This window comes from Schistocerca americana, chromosome 2, assembly GCF_021461395.2.
Source record: "Schistocerca americana isolate TAMUIC-IGC-003095 chromosome 2, iqSchAmer2.1, whole genome shotgun sequence".
Lineage (NCBI taxonomy): Eukaryota > Metazoa > Arthropoda > Insecta > Orthoptera > Acrididae > Schistocerca > Schistocerca americana.
The window spans coordinates 431,638,831-431,664,492 of record NC_060120.1 but is presented as its reverse complement, the minus strand read 5'-3'; the positions used below and the strand labels follow the sequence as shown (position 1 = coordinate 431,664,492).

The 25,662-nt window shown below is 39.6% G+C and overlaps 1 protein-coding gene across 1 annotated transcript in view; it reads right to left on the bottom strand.

Annotated features, from left to right (window-relative positions):
• The window catches only part of LOC124594983 (esterase FE4-like), a 178,440-nt gene that overhangs the window by 109,625 nt on the left and 43,153 nt on the right, over nucleotides 1–25,662 (bottom strand). The window contains exon 2 of the mRNA XM_047133513.1: nucleotides 12,639–12,776. Coding sequence (XP_046989469.1) covers nucleotides 12,639–12,776 — 138 coding nt within the window. The remainder of the gene's footprint in view (nucleotides 1–12,638; nucleotides 12,777–25,662) is intronic.

Sequence of the window (25,662 nt, the reverse complement as noted above, 5' to 3'; positions counted from 1 at the left end):
AATAGTTGTCATTAGTCAAAATTTGTATCCAAATTGGTGGAATGAAGTGAAAGAAGATCTAGGTAGGAAATGTAATTTTGACAGTAATGTATTTTGTATTCCTTAACAAGTGATGTTAGTTGTGCTACGGAACCCATTCAGTGTGTTCCATCTTTACTCAACAACATGAGTAACCAAAGTGATGCTATGATACCAGTAAAGTTGGTAAAATGCTGCAAAAACAATGTGGATGTAGCATTTGATGAAATTGAAAGTGATCTCTCCCCCGCATGGGGCCTCCTGGCCAACAATGTCATACGATCATCTCATCTCTCTCTCTTACATGAAGTGTCTAATAACAGAGATGATGATTCAGAATTTGGATGTCCTTACATTAAGAATAAGATTGATTGGTGGGAAGGAAACTGTTTGATTGATACAGGTAGGCCAATTTGTGAGATATCTGAACAATTTAGAGACAAAATTAAATACAGAAAGAAGTTTGTGGAAATGCTTGTTGTAGGTGTAAAGATAAGAAGAGCTACAGATCAGCAAATCAAATTGGTAAAATCTCAGGTACTATAACCATTTAATATAGAAGGCAAAACCTTTGAACATGGATGCTTAGTGATCCCTAGTCTGAAAGAAAATATAATTCTTGGTATGGATTGGATAGTGAAAGTTGAGGCTTGTTTTGGATGGAATGCTAAGGAATTGTTTATTTTGGAACCTAAAAGTAATACTTACATCAAAACTAATTTCTGTGTTATAAACTGTGGGGAAAGTTGTAACTATTTGCAAAACATTGTGAACCAAGGTGAGTACCAGGGGATGACAATATAGATTTTGATGAGACTGAGGATCAGATTTTGAAAATGTAATAGATTCTAAAGTAAAGGAAGATACGACTCTTAATGAGGAACAGCTTATGAATTTGTTACTGGAATTTTGAAATGCGTTAATTGAAAAACCAGGGAAAGTGAATGGCTATCAGTGCATGCTTTACCTTAAAGATCATCAAACTTTCTTTCTCAAGCCATGTAATATACCATTTTCAAAAAGGAAAGATGTAGAGAAAGAAATTCAGAAAATGGAAACATGGATTGTAATTGAGTGCTTACAATAATCCTCTAGTTGTGGTAAGTAACAGAAATGGTGGAGTAAGAATTGTTTTGGACTCTAGACAGCTTAATAAATTTCTTATCAGAGAGAATGACCATCCCGAGAACATGAATGACATATTACACAAATTTGATTATGTAAAATACAGGAGTAGTTTGGACTTGACTTCTGGATTTCACCAGATCCCACTTGAAATTAATTCTAGAAAGTCTACAGCATTTTGTGTGGAGGTAACTGTTTTCAATATTGTGTGGTGCTATTTGGGCTAAATTTATCTGTAGCTGAATTCATAAGAGCTCTGGATTCCATCTTGAGAAGTGAAGTGAGTTCAAAATTAATTATGTATGTTTGTGACATTATGGTCACTGAAAAAACTTAGGAACAACATTTGGATCTGTTAAAAGACGTGTTTTCAAAATTAGAATCAGGAGACATGGCTTTGAAAATAGGTAATGGTAAATTTAATGTGAAAGAAGTTAAATTTTTAGGACATGTTATATCTGAAAAAGGAGTTACATGAGATAAAGAGAAGCTTGATGCTATTGCTAACTTTCCTGCTCCTTACAACAAAAAACAGCTTACATTTTTTTTGGGGTTAAATAGATTTTATAGATAATTTCGTAGCAGCCATTGAATGCTCCATGGTTATGTGAACTTTTGAAGAAGAACACCATTTGGGATTGGAATCAGGAGTGTGAGGCAGCTTTCGATGGGATCAAACGACAGTTGTGTCAAAGACTAATGTTGTTCACACCAGATTTGTCTCTTCCTTTTTGTATTATGACAGACAGTAGTGATGTTGGATTGGGTGCTCATTTATTTCAGGAGGTTGAAGTTTATGGTGTTATAGAACATAGAACTCTTGCATTTGCTAGTAGAGTATTGCAGAAACATGAAAAGACATACACTGTAACTGAGAAAAAGCTTCTGACTGTACATTGGGCATTCAACAAATTTAAAAATTACTTACTAGGTCACAAAGTCATCATCTATACTGATCATAAAGCATTGTGTTATCTTCAGGAGTGTAAAGTGTACCATAACAGACTTACTCATTGGCATTGTTTTTGCAGCAATTCAATTATGAAATCAGATACATTAAAGGCACAGACAATGTAGTTGCTGATGTTTTGTCTAGGCTACCTTTAGGAACTGATTTACCAACCAAATTTGGAGAAGGAGAGAAAGAGTTTTAAATTAGGTACTTAAAAGAGGTGTGGAAGATGAAAAAGAGATCTTGAAAATTTGCGAAGACATCTGAAGGTATCAAAACCATGATCAAAATTGGAAAGTGGTTAAGAGCATGTTGGGTAAGAAAGGGGGAGAAAACACAGAACAGTATTATAAGGTACACAAGGGTATTTTATTCAGGAGACATAAGACTGGCTCAGAGGATTGGAAACTATGGGCTGGAACAGTGTATTGATACTTTAATTACTTACATGCATGATAGTTCTGTCATTTTGGATCACACAAAAGGTTCAGGAAAACATCTATTTTTATAACACAGGAAGGAGACTCAAGAAGAAGACTGCTAGCTGTGACAGATGTCAAAGAGTGAAGGTAAGTAGCCAAACAAGTAGAGGCCAAATGCAAAACATATTACCTAATAGTAACTTAGATCTCATGTCTGTGGATGTTTATGGACCCTTACCCAACTCTAAGAATGGATTTTGTTATGTCTTTATGGTGGTTGATATATTTCCGAAGTTCATAAAGCTGTTTCCTCTCAAGAAGCCTACCAGTAAGGAAATCACCTCTATGTTTGAAAGCACGTATTTTCATCATGTGGGTATTCCTAAAACAATTTTATCTGATAATGGTTCACAGTTTACATCACAAGCTTGGAAAGATTTTGTTGATCACACAAAAATAAGGCATATTCTGACCTCAGTGTACCCTCTTTCAAGTAACCCTGCAGAAAGATATATGAGAGATTGGAAGACTGTTTAGAACACATTGTAGTAAGAATTATACCAGTTGGATTGATTACGTCAGTGATTTTGAGGATATTATGAACAGCTTACAACACTCCTCAACAGGTAGGTTTTTCACTCTCTGAAATCATGTTTAATTGCAGACAAGCTATCTTTATTTCTGAAAATGTTGAGTTTCCACCATGTAACATTCTGTCAATGCAAGAGAGGGAAGATTATGTTAGGGAGATGATGAAAAAACAGGGGATAAGAGAAAGCAGAGACATGGTGATAAAGGTAGATTTTCCAAGTTTGAAGTAGGAGATCTTGTGTTGGTGAAAATCAAAGAGAAATCTAAAGTGTTGACATCTGAGATAAAGAAATTTTTTGATATTTATTATTGAACCATTCAAAATTCATGAAACTCCACATCCTAATGCATAAAGACTTGTGTATCCTAAATCTAAGAAGTTGTCTGGATTATGCAATATCACTGAACTGAAAGTATATAGGCATGATCCATAAGTATCTAATTTTTTTTTTTTTCCATTGTCATGAATTTTGTATGTAAGATGACGTGATTTCTAGAGTTCTACCTTATCCACTGACTAAGTTTAAATCTATTTTTAGACTCATAAAACTATATAATTGTGTTTTGTTTGTCTGGAATTTAGTATGTAAGATGATGATGATTTTAAAGTTCTATCTTATCTATTGATTGGGTTAAAAATCTATGATACACTATATAATTATGTTCTGTAATAGACTTGTACTTTAAAATTTTATACATATATGCCACGAGACTAAATGAGATCTTTTTACAATTCTGAAATGGGACAATATTCATAATTTGTATTGCAAAAATTAGGAATAGTATCTGAGCATAACTGTGTGTATCACCTTATTAGTCCATTTTTTTATTTCATTTAACTCTGTTTCTTAATGTTTCATATGTGAACACTTTTCAATTGCACCTGATATAAATTCCATATAATTGACATTGAAAAACGACTAAGGAGAGCATATCTTTTGTGGTGTGAAGAAGGTACTGAGCAGTATATTTAGGGCATAAAACAATGTTTCAGGATTTGATGTGAATGCTAGACAGGACATTGCTTATCAGTTGGAGCGTGTGATGAGGATTCTAAGGAGGAAAATTAGTGATGTGGGTGGATACACTCCCCACACTGCTGTATGGCTGTACCCTGCTGGACTGGATGACTTACAAGAGATCGTAGGTGTTGGAGAACATACTCGAGCATCTGTCAATTGCATCTGTGTTGTGACCGATATTTGTGAATTGTTAGCCAAAACTGCTAAAGACAGTGTTATTCTGCATAACTGCATGTTTTTTCAAGTAGGGGGATTGAATTTCCAATAATTATGTAACTTTAAATCAGTGTGTATTTTTTTATCAATTGTGATGAATCTTCTAGGTTTTCATATACATAGGTTAGTTCGTATGGACAATTAGCAAATAGTGTGGAAGTCATTTACTAGTACAGACAATATAACAAGATGTATATATCTGATTTCATATACTGATTTTAGTTCTCAAGCTTCTGGATTGTGCCATCATTCAAAGCTATTTATGACTATGTTTACCAGAATTTATCCTGAGTATTTCAATACTGTATCTGATTGGAACTTAAGTTATGGACACACTCATGCTTAACTCTGTTTTGAGTATCCTTGGTCATCATAACTGTGTGTGTGTGTGTGTGTGTGTGTGTGTGTGTGTGTGTGTGTGTGTGTGTGTGTGTATTAAAGGAGAATGTACAACCATTGATTGAGGCTAGATGCTTCTTACAATAACTCGGTGTATATAATTGAACTTATTGATATAATTATGAACATTATTCATTTGTTGTGTTGAAAGATTTTTTGCTGGTTTGTATATCAGGTGTGGTTTCTATTCATGGGTTGATCCCCACATCTTAAACATTATGGTTTATATGGCTGATTGATTCCTACTCATGACTGAGTATATTCTTCTGGTCTGTACACATCATTGTGAGTTTTTTGAGTCGGCTCACTTGTTGTACACTTAGGCTCTGAAATTTTTCTCTTCTCATTTGAAGATTTAATTTTATGGAGGTAAACTTACAAATTGTAATTCCAGTGATTTACATTATTTCTGTATTTATTACTATAGTTTAGTATTGCAGTGTTGTAGTTTCAACTTTGTATTATTTGTCTTGTGATGGTACGTTCCACAGAGCTGAAAATCTGAATGCCATATTCTAACAATACGAGAGAATGAAAGTTGCTACTCACCATATAGCGGAGATGCTGAGTCGTGATAGACACAACAAAAAGATTGACAGTGATTGTTACGGTTTAGATGGAGGGTAGGAGAGAAGGTGCAGAGGGGGGAGGGGGTAAGTATCAGAAACAAGAGAAATAAAAATAAAAATAAAAGAAATTAAAAGACTGGGTGTGGTGGTGAAATTATGGCTGTGTAGTGCTGGAATGGGAACAGGGAGGGGGCTGGACAGGTGAGGACAGTGACTAACAAAGGTTGAGGCCAGGAGGGTTACGGAAGTGTAGGATGTATTGCAGGGAAAGTTCCCACCTGCACAATTCAGATAAGCTGGTGTTGGTGGGAAGGATCCATATGGCACAGGCTGTGAAGCAGTCATTGAGATGAGGGGTATCATGTTTGGCAGCATGTTCAGCTACAGGGTGGTCCACTTGTTTTTTGGCCACAGTTTGTCAGTGGCCGTTGATGTGGACAGACAGCTTGTTGGTTGTGATACCTACATAAAATGCAGCACAGTGGTTGCAGCTTAGCTTGTAGATCACGACTGGTTTCACAGGTAGCCCTGCCTTTGATGTGATAGGTAATGTTAGTGACTGGACTGGAGTAGGTGGTGGTAGGAGGATGTATGGGACAGGTCTTGCATCTAGGACTATTACACGGGTATGAGCCATGAGGTAAGGGATTGGGAGCATGGGTTGTGTAAGGATGGAAGAGTATATTGTGTAGGTTCGGTGGATGGTGGAATACCTTGTAGGAGGGGTGGGAAGGATAGTGGGTAGGACATTTCCCATTTCAGGGCACGATGAGAGGTAATCAAAACTCTGGTGGAGAATGTAATTCAGTTGCTCAGTCCCAGATGGTACTGAGTTACAAGAGGAATGCTCCTCTGTGGCCAGACTGTGGGACTTTGGGAGGTGGTGAGAGACTGGAAAGATATGGCACGGGAGATTTGTTTTTGTACAAGGATGGGAGGATAATTACGGTCAGTGAAGGCTTCAGTGAGCACCTCAGTATATTAAGAGAGGGACTGCTCATCACTGCAGATGCGATGACCATGGATGGCTAGGCTGTACAGAAGGGACTTCAGTGTATGAAATGGGTGGCAGCTGTCGAAGTGGAGGTATTGCTGGTGGTTAGTGGGCTTGATATGGATGGAGGTATTGATGTAGCCATCTCTGAGGTGGAGGTCAACATCTAGAAAGGTGGCTTGTTGGGTTGAGTAGAACCAGGTGAAGCAAATGGGGGAGAAGTTGTTGAGGTTCTGCAGGAATGTGAATAAGATGTCCTCACCTTCAATCCAGATAGCAAAGATGTCATCAATGAATCTGGACCAGGTGAGGGGTTTAGGATTCTGGGTTTTTAGGAAGGATTCCTCTAGATGGCCCATGAATAGGAATCCAGTCCGGTCACTAACATTATCTATCACATCAAAGGCAGGGCTACCTGTGAAACCAGTCATGTGATCTACAAGCTAAGCTGCAACCACTGTGCTGCATTCTATGTAGGCATGACAACTAACAAGCTGTCAGTCCACATCAACGGCCACTGACAAACTGTGGCCGAAAAACAAGTGGACCACCCTGTATCTGAACACATTGCCAAACATGATACCCTTCATCTCAATGACTGCTTCACAGCCTGTACCTTATGGATCCTTCCCACCAACACCAGCTTATCTGAATTGTGCACGTGGGAACTTTCCCTGCAATACATCCTACACTCCTGTAACCCTCCTGGCCTCAACCTTCGTTATTCAGTGTCCTCACCCATCCAGCTCCCTCCCTGTTCCCATTCCAGCACTACACAGTCGTAATTTCACCGCCACACCCAGTCTTTTAATTTCCTTTATTTTTATTTCTCTCATTTCTGATACTTACCCCCTCCGCACCTTCTCTCCTACCTTCCATCTAAACTGCAACACTTCACTGTCCACCACTCCCACCATACTATCCCTCCCCCACCCCACCCTACCCTCCTCCTTACCCCCACCCAGTCGCCACTCCCATCATGCACTGGTGCTGCTGCTCGCAGTGTAGTTTCAGCTCTCTGAGACTGCAGATGTGTGTGCAAGTTACGCTTGCGTGAGTGTGTGTGTGTGTGTGTGTGTGTGTGTGTGTGTGTGTGTGTGTGTGTGTGTGTGTGTGTGTGCGCGCGCGACGAGCGCGCGAGCGCGCACGCGCATGTGTGTATGTGTGTCTACTGCTGACAAAGACCTTAATGGCCGAAAGCTATGATTGTGTGAATCCTTTTATTGTGTCTATCACGACTCAGCATCTCCACTATATGGAGAGTAGCAACTTTCCTTCTCTCGTATTGTTACATTCCATCCTGGATTTTCCATTTTTTGAATTCCATATTCTGATATATGTATAGATTAAGATTTGCGTAGTAATTTTTTTAATGCTTTCTGTAATAAGTTAAGTATCAGATACTTCTATACATGCATATGCTATTCTGGGCATAATTTTGTACACTGTTTGGCAAACCTCATAGTCTGTCACAAAATATTGTAAACATACTGTTTCCAAATTTTGTGAGGGGGATATTATAATGGGACACTCTTCTTTAACATAACCTTTTTTATGGAAATAATATATACCATGTATACTACCGATTCTTTTATAGGTGAACATTATATCAGCTGTTTAACTGAAAGAATTTCATGTGATTTTGAACACAATGTATTATTTTTCAGGCTATAATGTGTAAAGAGAAATTAATTTGTTAGTACTCTGTACATACAGTTACGATTGTTCTTCTTTTGGAAATGTTTGAAATTAAAAAATGTCTGGCATGCCTAAAATTCATATTATTGGTTGCACAGTTGAATGCTAACTATTAAATTTATTTCTGGATTCATTTGCAAAATAATGTTATGTCTTGGTGATGATTCTACTTTTGCCAGGAAAGTTTATGAATTCTTTTGCTTTGTAAACTCTTTGGAGTGTTGTGAGTACTGCAGAATGTAAGGAGCAGTGGGAATGGCCATGATGGAATTGGACATGTTTGTATGATTGACACTAACAATGTAATGTGTGGTATTATAGAAGTGGAAATTGTAAAGATGGTGTGATATTGAAAAATGTGGGAAAAAAAATTCAAGAGTAAAAATGAAAATCTTTAAACATTATTCAAATCATCGGGAACCTACAAAATCAAAATTTCAGTCTCAAGAATGAACCCCTAGATATGACAACTGCAGTCAACAACAAGAGAAAATGAAGATAAGCAAAAAAAATTTCTTTTGTATATCTTACACACCTTTAAGCTTTTGAAACTTTTGAAGGCACAGGAAAAGTTAATGTTGATGTGTGGGAGGGAAAGAGCACATGTCCCAAGAGATAAATGCATTGTGTTTCATTACAACATAGAGTAATCTATGCACTGATGTTACCAGTTATACCAGTGGCTTTATTTGATAAGTGATTCATATTATATTTCAAATGTTTCTCACTGATGCTTGCATGATCTACAGGTAAAGGTTTACATTTACACTTGTATTTTCCAAGCTGCTGTGTACAGAGAAAATATTTCCTACCAGTATTTGTGATTTTCTGAGCTATTCCTTTTGCATACAGAACCACAGAAAAGTTGCTGTCCATTTGCCTCTAAACACTCTGTTTTCTTATTTTAATAATTCCAAAGTGAAAAACATGATAAAGGCAGTTGAACTGTTCATTAGCATTACCCAAAAGCTACACACTATTTTGTATGAGGGACAACCACAGCCATGAGTAGACTTCTTGGCTTATAACCAAATGGCCACTCTCGTAAACAATTTGTTTAACAACTGGTTTTGTAGCCTAGAAACTGCATCATCAGGTTAAATATGGTGAATCATGACAATAAATTTAAATATTGCACCTTTACTGTTATGATTCACCATATTTAATGTGACAATGTGACCTCTAGGCTATGAAACCAAGCATTGAGTAACTTATTTACAAGAGCATTTCAGCAGTTATTATTCAAGATGTTTACCCAAGAGCGTTTTGCAATAACAACACTGCCTTCCTTAAGATCCCCATTTAAGTTTCCCAAGTGTCTCCATTAGATATAGTTTATACTGACCTATTGCTATTGCTACTTAATTCACACAACACATGCTGTCATGCCTACATGATAAAGTACTCCAAACACTGTTAGAGTATTCTAGAATTCATTGCATTAATGCCTGAATAAATAATGGCTGAATTGAACTGCATCTCCTCATGGTAATCCAGTGACAATTTTTCCCTGCAGACAACAGCAAAGCCAGTGAACAACCAGAATATGCTGCTGAATACATCTGATGAGTCATGTATGTACCATATATTGAAAAGTTTGTGATTCTATTATGCTTTCTTTGGTCACACTCATTATGTTCACACTCATTATGTTCTGTTGAAAATTCACTGTCTGGTACAACATACTCCGTTTTGTTAACCAACAATTTGTTGAGCCTATTCCATATTAGTGAAGACACAACATTTGATCATTTTTTGGTAATCAGCTTACAATATCACACAGTGTCAACTGCCTTTCAGGACTCAAGGAAGACAGAATCCACAGCATTTACTATTTGCAAGATATCTTGCATAGATAAGACAACCTGTGTTTTACACAACTGATTATTTAGCAATATCGGTCTGTAATTGTGTACATTCATTCTTTCACCATTTCATACAGATGAGTTATCTACACCCTTTCTGTCACATGGAACTATTCACAGTTTGTGGAATTCTCAATAAATGTTGTTATTGTGGTCTTCAGTCCAGAGACTGGTTTGATGCAGCCCTCGATGCCATTCTATCCTGTGCAAGCTTCTTCATCTCCAAGTAACTACTGCAACCTATGTCCTTCTGAAGCTGCTTAGTGTATTCATCTCTTGGTCTCCCTCTATGGTTTTCACCCTCCACACTTCCGTCCAATACTAAACTGGAGATCCCTTGATGTCCTACCAACTAATCCCTTCTTCTAGTCAAGTTGTGCCACAAATTCTTCTTCTCCCCAATTCTATTCAGTATCTTCTCATTAGTTACATGGTATACCCATCTAATCTTCAGCATTCTTCTGTAGCACCATATTTCAAAAGCTTCTATTCCCTTCTTGTCTAAACTAGTTACCATCCATGTTCCACTTGCATACATGGCTACACTCCATACAAATGCTTTCAGAAATGATTTTTGCCACTTAAATCTATGCTCGATGTTGACAAATATCTCTTTGTCAGAAACGCTTTCCTTGCCATTGCCAGTCTACATTTTATATCCTCTCTACTTCGACCATCATCAGTTATTTAGCTCCCCAAATAGCAAACCTCATCTACTACTTGAAGTGTCTCATTTCCTAACCTAATTCCCTCTGCATCACCTGATTTAATTTGACTACATTCCATTATCATCATTTTGCTTTTGTTGATGTTCATTTCATATTTGCCTTATAAAATACTGCCCATTCCATTCCACTCAACTGCTCTTCCAAATCCTTTGCTGTCTCTGACAGAATTACAATGTAACTGGCAAACTGCAACATTTTTATTTATTCTCCATGGATTTTAATTCCTACCTCGAATTTTTCTTTTGTTTCCTTTACTGCTTGCTCAATAACCCTGTCTCACTCCCTTCCTAACCACTGCTTCCCTTTCATGCCCTTCGATTCTTATAACTGCCATCTGGTTTCTGTACAAATTGTAAATAGCCTTTTTCTCCCTGTATTTGCTCCCTGCCACCTTCAGAATTTGAAAGAAATGATTCCAGTCAACATTGTCAAAAGCTTTCTCTAAGTCTACAAATGCTAGAAATGTAGGTTTGCCTTTCCTTAATCTATCTTCTAAGGTAGTTGTAGGTTCAGTATTGCCTCACATGTTCCAACATTTCTACGGAATCCCAAGGTCGGCTACTACCAGTTTTTCCATTCATCTGTAAGCAATTCGTGTTAATATTTTGCAGCCACGACTTATTATACTGATAGTTCAGTAATTTTCACACCTGTCAACACCTGCTTTGGAATTATTATATCCTTCTTGAAGTCTGAGAGTATTTTGCCTGTCTCATACATCTTGCTCACCAGGTGGTAGAGTTTTGTCAGGGCTGGCTCTCCCAAGGCTATCAGTAGTTCTAATGGAATGTTGCCTACTCCTAGGGCCTTGTTTCGACTCAGGTCTTTCAGTGCTCTGTTAAACTCTTCACGCAGTATCATATCTCCAATTTCATCTTCATCTACATTCTCTTCCATTTCCTTAATATCGCCCTCAAGTACATCACCCTTGTATAGACCCTCTGTTTACTCCTTCCACCTTTCTGCTTTCCCTTCTTTGCTTGGAATTGGTTTTCCATCTGAGCTTTTGATATCCATACAAGAGGTTCTCTTTTCTCCAAAGGTCTCTTTAATTTTTTCTGTAGGCAATATCTGTCTTACCCCTAGTGATATACACCTCTACATCCTTACATTTGACCTCTAGCCATCCCTGCTTACCCATTTTGATGAGCTATAAAAGGATCAAATTCAGCAGTATATTGAATAGTCCTAATTGTTTTTCAGTATAGCAAGTGCTTATTACTATATCTCTCATTTGCAAAGGTGACAGTTATTGAACACTGATATAACATTATTTTCATGCACTAATACATTTTTAAAAGTGGAATTTCATAGTTTGGCTTTCTGACTGCTGTCTTCAGTTTGAACACCAGACAGATCCGTGATAAATTGTATGGAAGGTTTTGATCCGTTCATTGACTTAACATATGGGCAGTACTTTGTAGAAGTTTGTGGCAGAGCTTTCATGTGAATCTAAAATTAGAAACTGTTTTAGACTACATACATAGCCCTTCTTATAGATGGCTTCCTGATACATGCAGAGAAACTTCAAACAGACAGGATGTGTGCTTGTTGCAGGTATCAAACCATCCAAAAGTATTCTGAATTTTTCTGATCTGACATGTCCAAGCTCATATCTGCCTGGCTCAGTTTGGCACATAGTGTGAACATGGTATAGGGCAGGCTCTTCCAATGCTGCCCCAGCATGCAATGATGCTCCTGGACACCTGTCATCATACTTATTGGCAGACAGAGGAAGGGTAGGCTACCTGCCAGGTGACCTATTGCAAGTGTTTGTGCATGCACGATCCACTTTGCCAAACCTGCCCATGTGCGTTTCGTCAGCAGAGTTCAGTCATACACGCCATGACCCAGCTGCAAAACTATCCACACAAGAGCTGTTTTCCACCCCAGCCCATTTGTGCCTTTGGGTGCCCACCTGCCCAGCCTAGCTTAGGGCATAGTGACTTAAGGATTTGTTTGGTAGAGCTTTTGGTACAGTGTGTTTGGCAATACATCCATATAATACTGCAGATTTTAAAAACAGATAGGCACATTACCTTTGGTGTGTAAACATTGAGGTAGAGGCAGTCTTCACTGCCCACATCTTCATTGCTGAGCAAGTCGAGCTGAACACATCTACTTCCAAATTTTAGAGCATCCTTCACGCCTTTCCATGTCTGCGCAGGTTTTGGTGGCTGCAATAAAGGAATTGGCTATTATTTAGCTGTGCGAGATGCAAGTAATTTGTAGTACAACTGTTATTTATCATGTATGAAATTTGTTCTTGTTATACACCAACTACCATTTCTGGGATGTGTACAAATATTTTCAAAAAAATCAGTGTAAATAAGTCAATACTTCTGAGAGATACATCTAAGAGGAGAAACAGATTTGTACAAATGACAGCAGTAATATGCAACACCAGGTATGGTAGTGTATATAGGAGAAATTTTTACAGTAGTGAATAGAAACATCCTCATCAGTAGACTTCCAGGAAAGTAAATTCAGAATATATGAATTATTCTAATTGATACAGCATCTTCATCATCTCAATAGGCAAATGTGCTACATCTATATTAGCTCTTTAAATGTGTTGTTACATTAGCAACAATATTTTGCTTTAACTAAGGCTTTGAAGTTTCATTTAAAAACTGAAAAGACTATGCCTTGTTTAAATAATTTTTAATATCCCTAATAGAGTAGGTATTAAAGTCCGTGGAGAAGAAATAAAAACTTTGAGGTTCGCCGATGACATTGAAATTCTGTCAGAGACAGCAAAGGACTTGGAAGAGCAGTTAAACAGAATGGGCAGTGTCTTGAAAGGAGAATATAAGATGAACACCAACAAAAGCAAAACGAGGATAATGGAATGTTGTCGAATTAAGTCGGGTGATGCTGAGGGTATCAGATTAGGAAATGAGACACTTAAAGTAGTAAAGGAGTTTTGCTATTTGGGGAGCAAAATAACTGATGATGGTCGAAGTAGAGAAGATATAAAATGTAGACTGGCAATGGCAGGGAAAGCGTTTCTGAAGAAGAGAAATTTGTTAACATCGAGTATTGATTTAAGTGCCAGGAAGTCGTTTCTGTAAGTATTTGTATGGAGTGTAGCCATGTATGGAAGTGAAACCTGGACGATAAATAGTTTAGACAAGAAGAGAATAGAAGCTTTCGAAATATGGTGCTACAGAAGAATGCTGAAGATTAGATGGGTAGATCACATAACTAATGAGGAGGTATTGAATAGAATTGGGGAAAAGAGGAATTTGTGGCACAACTTGACAAGAGGAAGGGACCAGTTGGTAGGACATTTTCTGAGGCATCAAGGGATCACAAATTTAGCATTGGAGGGCAGCGTGGAGGGTAAAAATCTTAGAGGGAGACCAAGAGATGAATACACTAAGCAGATTCAGAAGGATGTAGGTTGCAGTAAGTACTGGGAGATGAAGAAGATTAGATTAGATTAGATTTACTTTCATTCCAATTGATCCGTAGTGAGGAGGTCCTCCAGGATGTGGAACATGTCAGAAAAACAACAATACATGACAAATATTTACAACTAAAACAAATAAGCTAATGTACCATTCCACAGGTCCCAAGTGGAATGATCGTCATTTTTTAATGAACACTAAGAGTCATTTTATAAATACTATTGCACTGAATTTAAAATAAAAAAGTTTTTTATTTATTTATAAGGTAAGAAACATGTAATACAACTACTGTAATACTTATTTACAATGAACACATTACTGCACTGAAATGGTGCAGAAGTTAGATTATACTTACACACTTACACACACCCAAGCACACACACACACACACACACACACACACACACACACACACACACACACACACACAAATTTTCAGTGAACACATTACTGCACTGAAATTGTGCAGAAGTTATGTTGTACTTATATACAAATCAGTTGGTTTTCCTAAGAAATTCATCAATGGAGTAGAAGGAGTTGGCCACCAATAAATCCTTTAGGCTTCTCTTAAACTGAATTTCATTGGTTGTTAAGCTTTTTATGGCTGCTGGCAAGTTATTGAAAATGTGTGTTCCTGAATAATGCACACCTTTTTGTACAAGACTAAGTGACTTTAAATCCTTGTGAAGATTATTCTTATTTCTAGTATTGATTCCATGAATTGAGCTGTTGGTTTGAAAAAGTGATATATTTTTAATGACAAATTTCATTAAGGAATAAATATATTGGGAAGCTGTAGTTAGTATCCCTAGTTCCCTAAACAGGCTTCTGCAGGATGTTCTTGAGTTCACACCACATATAATTCTTACTGCACGTTTTTGTGCCCGGAAAACTTTAGCTTGGCTTGATGAATTACCCCAGAAAATAATCCCATATGACATTATGGAATGAAAGTAAGCATAGTATGCCAGCTTTTTCATTTTTATATCCCCTATGTCTGACAAAATTCGCATTGCAAACAGAGATTTGTTAAGACGCTTCAGCAGTTCTGTGGTGTGCTCCTCCCAGCTTGCCCAGGATGGGGTAGCATGGAGAGCTGCATGAAACCAGTCTCAGGACTGAAGACCACAACAGCAACTAACTTCATCTATTTAAGAAGCCCAGTATATCATCACTTTAAGAACTTGATGAAGATGTCTTGGCTTAGTACTTTTAGAGAACATAACTCAGATAAATAATGGATGAACAATGGAAATGGAAATGAGCGTTTGGCGTCATTGGCCGGGAGGCCCCTCGCGGGGCAGGTCCGGCCGCCATATCGCAGGTCTTATTACATTCGGCGCCACATTGGGCGACCTGCACGCCGGATGGGGATGAAATGATGATGAACACAACACAACACCCAGTCCCTGAGCGGAGAAAATCTCCGACCCAGCCGGGAATCGAACCCGGGCCCAGAGGACGGCAACCCGTCACGCTGACCACTCAGCTACTGGGGCGGACATGGATGAACAATTAAAATAGCTCAGTCTAACTAGGATGATGGTATTTTTGAGCATGTCATTGAGTTAGTGTTCTGCAAGAAAAGTGTCAGGTTTATGACAGCATTCAGTTCAGTGTGGTAACAAGGAAATTTAGCTGTCTTCATATGTTGCTCAATAGTACACAGGGTGAATCACCTAAAACTTGTATTGCTAATATTGTCGAAATGGAAAGTGCTATTGAGATGTGCTTTCCACAGAATGGATTTGTAGCCAGGGTTTCATATTGTTAGTCAATTAATAGAGTGTAATAAGATGTAGAAAATGTATTTCTTATGCAAACATACACTTTTTTAAATGGGACAGGCCTATTGACATTAACAGACTAAAAGTAGGCTAAATTAGAATGTCAATGGTGTTTGGTGCAGGATTCTAGTGTGAGTTGTTAATGAGGTATCATATTTTGAGAAGTTCACACACTGACACTTGTACAGTACCCGGGGTGGTACACACTAAAGAACTATACAAGACCATACACTAGTTATGTGGATTCTGACCAATAATGAGACAACTGACCACCACAGGTTGGGTTGAAAATGGTGAGCGGCAGTGGCAATAAATGTTTCCAGTCTGGTATGGTATAGCTGCTGCAATGGACCAGGCTGCAGTAATACGTCGTTGTATATCATTGATTGTAGTTGGTGTGTCCTTGTAGACAGTGTCTTTCAGCTTTCCCCACAGAAATAAAGTCTACAGGCATCAAGTCCAGGGAAAGGGCTGACCAATGTATAGGTCCTCTGCATTCCATACAATGATTTGGAAACAATTTATGAAGACAGTTTGTAACACTCCATGCACTGTGGGCTGGACAGACATCATGTTGGTACCATAGGTTCCTCATAGTCTGCAGACAAATGTCTTCTAGCATTCATGGAAGATGGTCTATTAGGAGGTTGCGATACTTGTGCTCGTTCAGGGTGTCCATGAAAAACAGGCTTGTGAGCTGATGGTTCACTATTTCACACAATATGTTTATACTCCATGGAAGCTGATGTCCCACATGACAAATGCAACATAGATTGCCAACAGACCAACAGTGCTTGCGTTGGTGGTTTACCTGGCCGTGATTGGTAAATATGACTTCATCACTACCCAAGATACATGATACATCTGGAGTATCCTGTCTTAATGCTTATGTACAGAAGTTAACATAATTCTAATAATCATTTCCATGCAGCTCCTAATGGATAGAGATGTGATAGAGATGGAACCTATGTTGACGGATAATGCTCAGGACACTCGCCTGACTAATGCCACTTCCTCATGTGATTGCACAGGAGCTAACGTGCATATCAACTACAACAGCAGCAAGAACATTAATTATATTGTCTGGGTATTACACTACCACTTTTACACAGCTGGTTGAAAAGGCTGATAAATAATTGCTAAGATGGTTTACATTTATTGGGATGTCTTGCCATATAAACTGTACAAGAACAAACTGCATTCTTCTTACACTCTCCATACACCATTAGCATATTGGGGACCCGTGCACCCTATCCAGCATTGAGCTGTCTTCAGATGCTGCAGAATTGGCTTTCCCCCTCTCTTCTGTTGTCACTAGTTTCCTTCTGTTACGTTGTCTAGGTGTTACACTACCAGTTTCACATAACTGGTTGAAGTGGTTGATAAATAATTGGTGAGATAGTTGATGTCTATTTGGATATTTTGCTGCATACACAGTAGAACAATGAACTGCATTCATCCTGCACTCTACATACATCATGAGCATGTTGGCTTTTTCTGCATTAGTAAATACCATCGTTCACTCAAGACCTACTGCTTGGACTGCCACATATTAACTGACTAGCAACTCACAATGCACTCAAGGTACTCACAAGCAAATTGTAAGCAAACATAACAACACTGTACCTGGTAACTATGCAAGATGAATGGCACAAACAAGTGTCGATGTGGAAACTTTTCAAAATACAATATGTCAAACATTTCACACTAAAATCCTGCAAAAAACACCTTTCACATTGTGATTTATCCTGCTTTTAGTTTGTTAATGTCAATAGGCATTGTTCCACTTAAAAAAGTGTATGCTTGCACAAAAAATACACTTCCTAAGTATTATTACAAGCTGTTGATCAGAGCCCCTGACAAACAATCCATTCTGTAAACACTGCATGTCAAGAGTACTTTCCATTTCCACAATATTTGCAGTGCAAGTTTTACATGATAAGCCGAAACATTATGAAACCTGCCAATAGCATGTCACTCCATCTTTAGAACACAGTACAGCAGCGATTCTACACGTCATCGATTCAGACACTACTTGGTAGGTATCCTGAGGTATATGGCCCCAGATGCCTATACAAAAACCATTCAGTTCCTGTAAATTATGGGCCAATAGTTCGTGGGCGCAATGTTGGTAATGATAGTGTTAGAGACATATTCCATGAGGCTCAGACCAGATGAATATGGTGGCCAAGAACACTACTGTGCTCCTCAGACCAGTGTAACACAATTCTGGCCTTCTGAAATGGACAGTTCTCTTGCTGGAAGATGCTGTCACCATCAGAGAAGATGTCAAGCATGAAATAATGTAGCTGGCCCGTGTCAAAGCTGAGAAATGTCGTAAAAACGCGGACAACCGGCGCTTCAAGCCTGTGTGTTACAGCTATCCTTTGGAGAATTTAGAAAAAGCAGATCGACATTGGTTGATGTACTCAGAGAGCAAGGATGCTGTCTTCTGCTTTTGTTACAAACTTCTTTCGTCACCCACAAAGAACGACTGGTGGCACCTTGATTCTTATTTCGAAAGTTATGTGACGTCTACCAAGCATTTGAATTCGCACAAAAAGTGGATCGTGTTTTCTAAAGAACTGAAAAATTCACGAACAGTCGACGTCCATTATCAATGCCTATGAATACTGAAAGCGAGCGTTGAAAATATCTTTTTCACTGTTTAATAGCGATAATAAGTTTCCTGGGTCATCAATGTCTGCATTTGAGAGGAAGTACAGATACACTCTTTCAGCGTGACAAAGGAAACTTCTTGAAAATCCTCGAATCACTCGGAAGGTTCGACGTTGTGATGATGAACCTAAAGAGAACAAAGCAAGGAAAGAACAAGGACCATCATTATCTTGGAAAATAATTCATCTTATTGGATCATATACAGGGTGAGTCACCTAACATTACCGCTGGATATATTTCGTAAACCACATCAAATACTGACGAATCGATTCCACAGACCGAATGTGAGGAGAGGGGCTAGTGTAATTGGTTAATACAAACCATAAAAAAATGCACGGAAGTATGTTTTTTAACACAAACCTACGATTTTTTTTAAATGGAACCCCGTTAGTTTTGTTAGCATATCTGAACATATAAACAATACGTAATCAGTGCCGTTTGTTGCATTGTAAAATGTTAATTACATCCGGAGATATTGTAACCTAAAGTTGACGCTTGAGTACCACTCTTCCGCTGTTCGATCGTGTGTATCGGAGAGCACCGAATTACGTAGGGATCCAAAGGGAACGGTGATGGACCTTAGGTACAGAAGCGACTGGAACAGCACATTACGTCCACATGCTAACACCTTTTCATTGGTCTTTTTCACTGACGCACACGTACATTACCATGAGGGGTGAGGTACACGTACACACGTGGTTTCTGTTTTCAATTACGGAGTGGAATAGTGTGTGTCCCGACATGTCAGGCCAATAGATGTTCAATGTGGTGGCCATCATTTGCTGCACACAATTGCAATCTCTGGCGTAATGAATGTCATACACGCTGCAGTGCATCTGATGTAATGTCGCCGCAGGCTGCCACAATACGTTGTTCCATATCCTCTGGGGTCGTAGGCACATCACGGTACACTTTCTCCTTTAACGTACCCCACAGAAAGAAGTCCAGAGGTGTAAGATCAGGAGAACGGGCTGGCCAATTTATGCGTCCTCCACGTCCTATGAAACGCCCGTCGAACATCCTGTCAAGGGTCAGCCTAGTCTTAATTGCGGAATGTGCAGGTGCACCATCATGCTGATACCACATACGTCGACGCGTTTCCAGTGGGACATTTTCGAGCAACGTTGGTAGATCATTCTGTAGAAAGGCGATGTATGTTGCAGCTTTTTGGGTCCCTGCAATGAAATGAGGACCAATGAGGTGGTCGCCAATGATTCCGCACCATACATTTACAGCCCACGGTCGCTGTCGCTCTACCTGTCTGAGCCAGCGAGGATTGTCCACGCACCAGTAATGCATGTTCCGTAGATTCATTGCCCCGTGGTTTGTGAAACCCGCTTCCTCGGTAAACAGGTAGAACTGCAACGCATTCTCTGTTAATGCCCATTGACAGAATTGCACTCGATGATTAAAGTCTTCACCATGTAATTGCTGATGTAGCGACACATGAAACGGGTGAAAGCGGTGACGATGGAGTATACGCATGACACTACTTTGACTCAGTCCACCGGCTCTCGCAATGTCCCATGTACTCACGTGTGAGTTCATGGCAACAGCAGCTAACACACCAACTGCACCCGCTTCTCCTGTGACGGGCCTGTTACGGACCCGTTTGCGTGCTTCGACCATACCTGTTGCATACAGTTGGCGGTAGATGTTTTGCAATGTGCGGCACGTTGGATGCTCTCTGTCCGGGTACCGTTCTGCATACACCCTGCAGGCTTCAGCTGCATTTCGTCGACACTCGCCATAGATGAGTATCATCTCCACCTTTTCAGAGTTCGAATACACCATGGTCACAGTTCCTACAACACTACACTATCACAGACGTCTGGTAACACGGTGTACTACAGTTGGTCTGCATGCGGAGACGAATGCAGAATAACAATAGCAGCAAGCGCTACATGCGGACACTGCGACAGCTAGACCAAACCACAACAGTGCACTACAGCCACACTCGTCAACATGGTCGTCATCGTAAACATGTCCCTGCAGATGCTGCTCGCCGACCGTGACCCGTGTTTGTTACAACACGCAACTGAACGTCGGAGGTTTCAAGCGTCAACTTTAGGTTACAATATCTCCGGATATAATTAACATTTTACAGTGCAACAAACGGTACTGATTACGTATTTGTTTATATGTTCAGATGTGCTAACAAAACTAACGTGGTTCCATTAAAAAAAACGTAGGTTTGTGTTAAAAAACATACTTCCGTGCATTTTTGTATGGTTTGTATTAAACAGTTACACTAGCCCCTCTCCTCACGTTCGGTCTGTGGAATCGGTTCGTCAGTATTTGATGTGGTTTACGAAATTTATCCAGCGGTAACGTTAGGTGACTCACCCTGTATAACAATAACATTTTATTGATAATGAAGTTTGCAAAGTATAACAGTATCATTCTAGATCAAGTTGAGCAGTTGACGTTTGTGGGACGCTTTGTTCAGCAGACACGACTCGAAGTGGTATACGATGTCCGAATTCGCGAGCATTTCCCGCTTTTTTTTTCCCTACGTCCGATTCTTCAAGCGCCAGTTTCACGCAGGTCGTACTCAACTTCTTGGAAGATTAAAAAATCCCTTCTATGTACCATATAGTAGTCGCGCGTTGAATCTTGTAAACGATTCTGCTATGTCTTCCCAAGATGCTGTTTCAACAATGTAGGGAAAGACAGATTGCTACTTACCGTAAAAAAGTCACGTCAAGTTGCAGACAGGCACAATTAAAAGATGCTTAAGTAAAGCTTTGGGTCACAGAGCCTTCATCAGTAAAAGAGAGATACACACCATTCGCACTCATGAGCAAGCACACCTCACGCACACGCGACCGCCAATTCCAGCATCTCAGGCCAGAACTACAGATACTGTTTCGATGCTCTCGACAGTGAAGAGCTTGTACGCTTTCTTCTCGTCCCCCGTTCGGGGTTGGGTGTGTTGGAGAAGTATCAGCCTAACCTGACGCTGAAGTCACGGAGCTATACTAGGGGGGATAGTCGCATCGATGCATTTACCATCCTGAGGTTTCAAATTGAAGGAGTTCGTGACGCTTGTTCACCTATAAGAAGAATTAGATGACATGACCGGTCAGGAAGCCACGGTTCTTGTGAACCAAATAATGAATTATACCTTTCTTACTTCTCTGGTAATCTGGTACAACGTACTGCTTCACATCAGTGTATAATTTATAGTCAGTAGTAAGACCCACCAAAGCGTTGACAAAAATATTTCTGAGGCTGTGGAAATGCTTGGAAGAACTGCAGAATGGAAGAAAAGTTTGTGTCTTTCTTCACGGATCTCAAAGAACTGGCCACAGAATTAGAGCTAGACGATCTAACATTACCACGGATAAGTGTTTGCCGGCAAGAAGCCAAGAGACTTTGCCTACGAAGATAGGGATGAGACAACAGAGGAAGCGACGAAACGTTACAAAATTGAATTCTACTACTCACATCAAAAAAAGTTTTGCATCACCTCTGTTCCGAGAGTTCCGGAACCTGTACAGAAAATTGGAATAGAGATCAACATAAACATCATTTCCGTCCTTTTTTTTTCTCAAAAATTTTGGATAAAGCTGTTAGAAGGGAGATTGGACGGTAATTGTTGACATCAGATCTATCTCCCTTTTTATGCAAAGGTATAACAATAGCATATTTCAGTCTATCAGGGAAAATGCCCTGTTCCAGAGAGCTATTACACAGGTGGCTGAGAATCTTACTTATCTGTTGAGAACAAGCTTTTAGTATTTTGCTGGAAATGCCATCAATTCCATGTGAGTTTTTGCTTTTAAGCAAGTTTATTATTTTCCTAATTTCAGAGGGAGAAGTGGGTGAGATATCAATTGTATCAAATTGCATAGGTATGGCCTCTTCCATTAACAGCCTAGCATCTTCTAATGAACACCTGGATCCTACTATATCCACAACATTTAGAAAATGATTATTAAAAATATTTTCAACTTCTGACTTTTTGTTCGTAAAGTTTTCATTCAATTTGATGGTAATACTGTCTTCCTCTGCTCTTGGTTGACCTGTTTCTCTTTTAATAATATTCCAAATTGTTTTAATTTTATTATCAGAGTTGCTGATTTCAGACATGATACACATAATCCTGGATTTTTTAATAACTTTTCTTAATATAACACAGTAGTTTTTATAATTTTTGATAGTTTCTGGGTCACTACTCTTTCTTGCTGTCAGATACAGTTCCCTTTTCCGGTTACAAGATATTTTTATACCCTTAGTAAGCCATGGTTTGTTACAAGGTTTCTTACGAGTATATTTAACTATTTTCTTGGGGAAGCAGTTTTCAAATGCATTTACAAAAATGTCATGAAATAAATTATATTTTAAATTGGCATCAGGTTCACGGTACACCTCATCCCAGTCTAACTGCTGTAGGCTTTCCCTGAAATTTGCAATTGTTAAATCGTTGACTGAACGTACTACTTTGGAGGACTGTTTAGTATTGCTGAATGGAGCTATGTCATATATTGTGACTAGCTGTGCACCATGATCAGAAAGACCATTCTCAACAGGCTGAGCATTTATCTGGTTAAACTTATCTTGGTCTATAAAGAAGTTATCTATCAGTGAGCTGCTATCCTTTACCACCTGAGTAGGAAAATCAATAACGGGTGTCAAATTGAAAGAACCGAGTAATACTTCAAGGTCATTTTTCCTATTACCCTCTTTCAGAGAATCTACATTGAAGTCCCCACAAATAATAATTTGCTTCCCCCTGTCTGACAGATAGCACAACAAGGAGTCCAAATTTTTCAGAAATAGATGAAAATTTCCTGATGGGGACCTATATACAGTTACAATTATAAATGTGCCTTTATTTAATTTAAGCTCACAGGCACATGCTTCTATATGTTTCTCTACACAAAACTTTTTTGTTTCTATACTTTTTGCACAATGATAACTTTTGACATATATGGCAACTCCTCCTTTCTCCATATTTTCTCTCATTACATGTGCAGAGAGCTTATAACCATTTACATTTACCTTATCCATATCAGTAACAATGTGATGCTCAGACAGGCATAGTATATCTATTTCATTCTCAGCTTGTAAGTCTTCTAAACAAACCAGAAGCTCATCTACTTTATTCTTTAAGCTCCCAATATTTTGATGAAATATACTTACATTATTTTTAATTATACTTTTATGAGAACCTTTCCTTATTCTAACATTTGCAGTACTCTCCTGTCTGAGTTTCTCATTGTGCTTAGGCCTAGTTCCTATACCAGTGGTCACATGGTGTTCAGAGAGGCAGATTATGTCAACTGGGTTGGGTGACTTTAATTCATCAATGCAATTACCTGGGACTGAGATACAACTTGGTGGAGATAAAATTTCTGGTGATTGGTGAAAATTTATAATTGATAGCTGTGATTGGTGATCCAATGCGCTAGAATTGTGCTGTTTAATTTCTTTCCTAAACTGAACATTTGTTTCAATCCTGACCTCTCGTAGAACTTGACATCTTTCTGTCTTACCTATCCTAAAAAAGGTGCTGCTCCAACACCTGTAACCACTGGTATTTTACCATTCATGGCAGTGCCTCCCCCCCTTAAATTTCCTGCTATTACCCCAGCCAGTTTCCCCTTCCCTTTTCCTGTTGAGATGTAGGCCGTGCCTGGTATACTCCCACCTATTGAGATAATCAACAGGAACCACACCAATATGAGCCCCCGCACCCGACCCAAGCAGCCGTTCCAACTCCAAATTAACTCTCCCAACAGAAGAGTTCAAATGAGGCCGGTCATGGCGTCTCAGGACAGATACAAATTCAACATTGGTGTGTCTCGATGCCGACGCAATCTTTACCAGGTCACACTCTATACTGTACCCAGGATCTCTGTCGATGCTGTTCCCTGGCCCTCCCACAATAACCACGGTGTCTTCCCTGGTAAATCCTTTACAGAGTGAACCTAAATCCTCTGTCACCTGATCCAGACCAGCACTTGGTTTGAAAAAATTTGTGACCTGGTATTCTGGTCCTAATTCCTCCTGCAGAAGTTGGCCTACACCTCTGGCATGAGAACTGCCTAACAACAAAACTTTCTTCCTTTTCGATGACTTTCCTACATTCTTTTTCAATTTCCTATTGAAAGTTTGTTGTGTCCTGTCTACACCTACCTCTGCTTGAGGCTCATCAGTTTCTAACTGAAGCAACAGGTCAAACTAATTTTTGACATTCACCACAAAACTGTCAGACTTAGTTCTAGGCCTGTTCCTTCTGCTACCTGTTGCCACTTCCCACCTCTCTTTGCCCTTCTCCCTCCTTAACCTGTCCAGATCTTCCCTAGCCTGATTTAGCTCAGCCTGAAGGGCAGCAATTTTCCCCTCCTGTTCCACTATCTTCCTATCTCTGCTGCAAATCCTACATAACCACTGATGAGCCTGATCCACTTTCCCAACACCCACGCCACTGCAGTCCCCCTAGTGAAAAAAACTACTGCATCCATCACACCAAACCCCGGAACTAACAATTCTACCGCATGTCAGGCACTTCTCACTCATTCACAAGATGTGCACGACGGGGGCGCGAATTGTCGTTCAAGAAGACGGATGCGCCGCCAATATGCCACCTATATGGTTGCACTATCGGTCGGAGGATGGCGTTCACGTATCGTACAGCCGTTACGGCGCCTTCCATGACCTCCAGCGGCGTACGTCGGCCCCACATAATGCCACCCCAAAACAGCAGGGAACCTCCACCTTGCTGCACTCGTTGGACAGTGCGTCTAAGGCGTAGATCCCTCAGAGTGGTTGCCTCCAAACTCGTCTCCGATGATTGTCTGGTTGAAGGTATATGCGACACTCATCGGTGAAGAGATCGTGAGTGGTCCATTCGGCATGTTGTTAGGTCCATCTATACCGTGCTGCATGGTGTAGTGGTTGCAAAGATGGACCTCGCCATGGACGTCGGGAGTGAAGATGCTCATCATGCAGCTTATTGGTCACAATTTGAGTCATTACACGACGTCCTGCGACTGCACGAAAAGCATTATTCAACATGGTGGCGTTGCTGTCAGGGTTCCTCCGAGCCATAATCAGGAGGTAGCGGTCATCCACTGCAGTACTAGCCTTTGGGCGGCCTGAGCGAGGCATGTCATCGACAGCTCCTGTCTCTCTGTATCCCCTCCATGTCCGAACAACAACGCTTTGGTTCACTC